The following is a 5,190-nucleotide window of genomic DNA, read 5'->3' on the forward strand; positions in this document are numbered from 1 at the left end:
ATCTCGTTGATGCTATTTAGTGAGAATACATAAATCCAATATTTTAGTATACATAGGAACCGTATCATTTGACAAACTACATTTGTATTTTTATGTGTATTTTCATAAAAGTATTCAATCATGGTTCCTAGCCATTTAGATGCTGTTTTATAGTTCTTCGAAATTAAAATATAACCTCACTTTTCGATACTGTCAAATGATCAAGAATATTGTAGAAAGGTGGTTATTCTCGTTTTCCCCATCAAAACTTTCTCTTTAATCAATTTTTTGTAGTAAATTACTATTCTCAATATTTCTACGCAATAATGATTTTAAGATTTACATTTTTTTTTTCATTAACAGTATGCATTTGTATTGCCCACCAGTACGGCCGCTGCCGGCCAACACTGACGTGGTCCGCCGGTAGCTGTACGCGTTCGGTAGGCAGGGTGTCAGTTCAACAGTGATGCGGTCCACCCGTAGCTGTATGCGTTCGGTAGACAGGGTGTCAGTTCGACCCAGAGCTACTCTCTACTGTGTCAACTGTGCCGCAAACTCGCTATTGTTTAACTCTCCAAGCGTAACAATTGTACCCTGTGCAAAGTGCCCAACCGTTTCAACAGCACCTAGGTGTATCTGGAGCTGTCAGTAAAAATCAGTAAAAATCAAACATGTCAGTAAAATTGGAAACAAGTCCTGGTGATGCAGTCGCAGCGTCTCAGTAGCTGTTAGCCAGCAGCGATTCGAATTGTATTGAAACAAGAACTCACTCGTCTAAGAAAAATATTACAACAAAGTTTGCTGATGCTGCGATACTCGTTGAGCTGTTTCATTTCTTCCTCTTTTCCATCGTCATCTTCGTCATCCGATAATCGGGTTAGGCGTTCTTTATTTCTTGTGCGCTTGTTCGTGGTCGTCTCATTGTTACTAGAGATATCATACACAATGTTTGTTTCGATGGTTCTGATAGAGATGGTGTTCTTGGATTTTCCGACCATTTAGTTGCACCTTTAAAGCCTCTGTAGTACATGTTCACAACTTTTTATCGATCAGGAGGATTAGGAATTTTATCCTTTGCTTTCCTGTGCTCAGCGAGTATCGCAGCATCAGCAAAGTTGGTTGTAACATTTTTCTTAGACGAGTGAATTCTTGTTTCAATAGAATTCGAATCGCTGATGGCTAACAACTGCTGAGACGCTGCGACTGTACCGCCAGGACTTGTTTCCAATTGTAGAACTGTATAACAAAGTTGTCAACTTGTACAACAAAGTTTGCTGATGCTGCGATACCCGCTGAGCACAGGAAAACAAAAGATAAATTTCAAATCCTCCTGACCGGTCATAAGTTGTAAACATGTACTACAGAGGCTTTAAAAGTGCAACTAAACGGTCGGAAAATCCAAGAAAATGATCTCCATTAGAACCATCGAAACAAAAACTTGTGTATAATATCTCTAGTAACAATGAAACGACCACGTACAAGCGCACAAGAAACAAAGAATTCCGAGCCCGATCATCGGATGACGAAGATCACTATGAAAAAGAGGAAGAAATGAACCAAAGACATAACAATAAACATGGACAAAATATGAACTATTCACAGAGCAGAAAGAAAACCTCCAAAGAGTCCGACGAGGAGACGGTTTAAAGAAGAGGAGAGCGAAGCTGGCCCGTGCGGCATTCGAAATCCCGAAAACGATCACTGTCATGAGCTTGACGACGACAATGATGCGTGGAATAAAACACGATCCAGAAAAAAACTGACGTACCTAAGATTTTCGCGGTATATTTTTTCATGAAAAATGAATATATGTGAATTTAAAAAATAATCGAATTTGAAGAAATGTATATTCAGACTAATAGTAGTGAGTAGTAGTGAGAGTAGTGAGCAAACTCACTAAAATTTTGTTACCAGCAAAGTTTTGGTGAATCGGAATAATTTTATGACTTGGGTGAATTTTGTGATGCTTGATCCATGAAATTTCAATTACAGTGAGAGGGGCGGCCCGTTCAGCATCAGTGAACAAGAAATAATGATAAGATATTTGCTCAAAAAAGGCAAAGTCGGCAAAGCGAAGGGATTAGTTGTATGGCGCCAGATGATCGATGACGGGGTAAGTTGCGAAATTAGCGCAAACAGCGAACAGATTTATTCATCTCTCCTTGTAATTCCAATTTAGAAATGGCACTTGTAATTTTTTTATATTTTTCAGTCCTTGCTGCATATGACTCCGCAGTCGTTGCACAATAACTTTAAACAAATTATCCTTCCAAAGATTGAAAATTTCAAAATACTAACTACTGTCGAGCGGCAACTATTTTTGAATTTAAGAGAAAACAAAAGACAACGCAGATAAAAGATGAGAAAGTTAAAAAAAAGAACTCAACATATATATTTTTTCACTTAAAAAGTATTATTTTTTCAACTCATTATTTTTTGTTTTATTCGTTGGTCAAGTACATAAGGCCGCGTGTTCATCGCTACTTTCAGTAAGAGCTCTCTAATCGAGATTTTACCACGAACTCGTGACGAGCAATTACGTATGGCGAATAAATAAGTTTAGGCTGTGGCTTCACGAGTACGCGAAGAAAATTCCTTCGCGATCCTCCTCCTTCTCCTTCTCGAGTTCTTGATTGAAATTAAAAAAAAATCGAAACTTCAAAAACAACAAAAAATATTTTTTTCTTTTTTAGTCATAAGTTTCTCAATGAAACGTTGAACTCGCAAAAGACCATAAAAACGATTGCGACAGAGTTGTTCAAGACCTTTAAAACACATCGTGTTAATCGAGAAGAAAGCTCTTGAAAATACTCTGAGAATCCAGTTGAAGAGATGGGAACCGAAAATTTCAACTAAAAACTCCGTCGAGCTGTAAAAATATGTATAAATCCGGAAAACGGTAGTTTTTAAAATCACGTATTGGTCGTATAAAAATCGTGGCAAATTTGTCTATACGCAAATTTAAATTGTATTCTATAAAATGAATTATATGAAATGTCACAATAATAAACAAAATGTCACAAAATAGCACAATAAACAGCGCAGAGAATTTTTGGAACTTTGATCCAAAAATTCCATTAGTAGAGTATATATTGAATAATGATACTTAGAGATATTTCATCTACACGCACGTTCATATGATTTAGCGCAAAACCTCCTCCATTCATCTATGTATCATTCACAGAAAACGACAGTTCGGACGAGGCGGAACAAGGGCGTGAAAACCTAGGTACGTTCTAACAATAAATATTTATAGCCAACATGGTATGAAGATGTCAACAATTATTATAGCGTAATTTACATTATTTCGTATGTCTATTCAGCAGGTGAAGCAAATATTCAAATTCCACCAGTTGTACCCGAACGGCCCAGAGATGTTCAGCACAATCAGCCGCCGATGATTCCTGAGCAAACAGCAGGTAATGGTAATCATTATGATGAACCACTGATTGTTCTTGAGCAGCCGGAAGGTAATATTGCTCATTACGACGAACCGCCGATGGTTCCTGAGCAGCCGGGAAATAATATTCCTTATTATAATGAACCACCGATGGTTCCTGAGCAGCCGGAAGGTAATATTGCTCATTACGACGAACCGCCCGTTTATCTAGAAATTGGTAAAATTCTGGCTGCTCATGGACAGCAAAGAATCCCAGCTCACCCTCCTGAGCAAGAAAAAAACGTTACTTTTCCACTGACGCTATGCCGTGGTTGTATGGGGGCTGCACCAGTAATGGTTTTAGTTCCATGTGGACATCTCGCGTTTTGCGATAGGTGTTATCAACGGAATAACGAAGTAAGAGCCAAAAACGAGGCCCGTTTCTTCAATAATTTCATCATCCATGTTGAGGAATATGCACGGCCAACACCAACATGTTCTGTTTGTCGTACTGCATACACGACGGTCATTTTATAAAAAAAGTTTTAATAACGTACTATAACGTACGATACTTGAGAACAAATATTTTTTTATCTTTGTATTACTGACAGATTTGTGAGCAAAAATGGCTGTGAATTATTAAGTAAAATGAAAATTTAATCCAAAGAATGAAAGATGTTGAATTATCCCTTTATAAATGAATCCAGTATCCTCTCGTATATTTCGTGTACTTATCAAGGCTAAATTACATAATTGTTGAAAATGACTCTTCTCTGATGCTTTTATTAATAAGATGTTTTTTGTTGAAAACAAAACACATTTCATTTTCTTCGTGAAATTCTCTTGCTTGTGTAACATTGTCTTGGTTTTCTTTTTTTTTCAACATTGTTTTGTGAATTTTGTCCGACAGAGAAACTTTTCTAATTTTTCAAATCAATTTTTGTCGTTGTAGAAACCAAAAATTTGAAAAAAATTTAAATATAAGCTCATGGAGCCAATTTTTACCATTTATAATACAAGAAAAAACCAAATACGTACTTTACTCATGTCAATGGAAGGTACGATTTACAACCGTTGTGAGCGGCAAAATGAATTGGACGGTCTCACAGTTTTCAATATTTTTTACAAACACTGAGCTTAGCAAAACGCACGGTGCAGTTTCGTTTTCCGTGATATTTGATATTAAAAATTAGAAAATATGCTGGTGTGAAATCGTGATGAATGAAAAGATAATATAAATTATTATTAACACATACAAGATATGTTATATTATTGTATGTTATAAGAATAATGCAATATAGATGAGTATAAAAAATATACGAGTGTGGTGCTGCAAAATCAGTGCACAGCCACCGTTATATATATATTGTAGCGTAACACTTTCCCTAACAACTCGAATCGACTCGAACCCGAACATAACCCTGAAATACATCGCGACCCGGCACGATGTTTTTACCGAACGCGTACAGCTACCGGCGGACCGCGTCACAGCTAGCCGGTGCAGTGTTGGGACGTCGGGCTTGATAGAATTCTGTAGATGGCGTAAATATTTTCCTTTAGATTTCTTAGGCCACGAGTTTTAACTTGGAGGGTTGAGCGGGAAACAAGTACGCTGAATTTTCGACCAACTAATTTGGCAAATAAAAGTTAAAAAGGTATAAAATTAAAATTAAAGCTACGTTTACGGACTGCTATCGCTTAACCGACCTTTGTTTCCATATAAAAAGTGTCATTGTCATTGCAATAGTAAGTGGGTGATTTGGGCAAAAGCAGTGGAGAGGGAACCTAACCTCATTCTTCCGGCGCTTGGACGCTGGCGTCAAATGAACAGA

At 37.2% G+C, this 5,190-nt stretch overlaps 1 protein-coding gene across 1 annotated transcript; it reads left to right on the plus strand.

Moving 5' to 3' along the window:
• The first annotated feature begins 2,860 nt into the window (after nt 1–2,860).
• Nucleotides 2,861–3,972, plus strand: LOC122417726 (uncharacterized). Its single transcript, XM_043431527.1, has 3 exons — nt 2,861–2,878; nt 3,164–3,208; nt 3,303–3,972. Exon 3 carries the CDS (start codon nt 3,377–3,379, stop codon nt 3,893–3,895), a length of 519 nt encoding a protein of 172 aa, XP_043287462.1. The 5' UTR covers nt 2,861–2,878; nt 3,164–3,208; nt 3,303–3,376; the 3' UTR covers nt 3,896–3,972.
• The last annotated feature ends 1,218 nt before the right edge of the window (nt 3,973–5,190 follow it).

The sequence above is a fragment of the Venturia canescens genome, chromosome 1, assembly GCF_019457755.1.
Source record: "Venturia canescens isolate UGA chromosome 1, ASM1945775v1, whole genome shotgun sequence".
NCBI lineage: Eukaryota > Metazoa > Arthropoda > Insecta > Hymenoptera > Ichneumonidae > Venturia > Venturia canescens.

Coding starts and splice junctions, on each gene's coding strand:
- LOC122417726 (XM_043431527.1), top strand. CDS start 3,377: ATGATTCCTGAGCAAACAGCAGGTAATGGTAATCATTATGATGAACCA.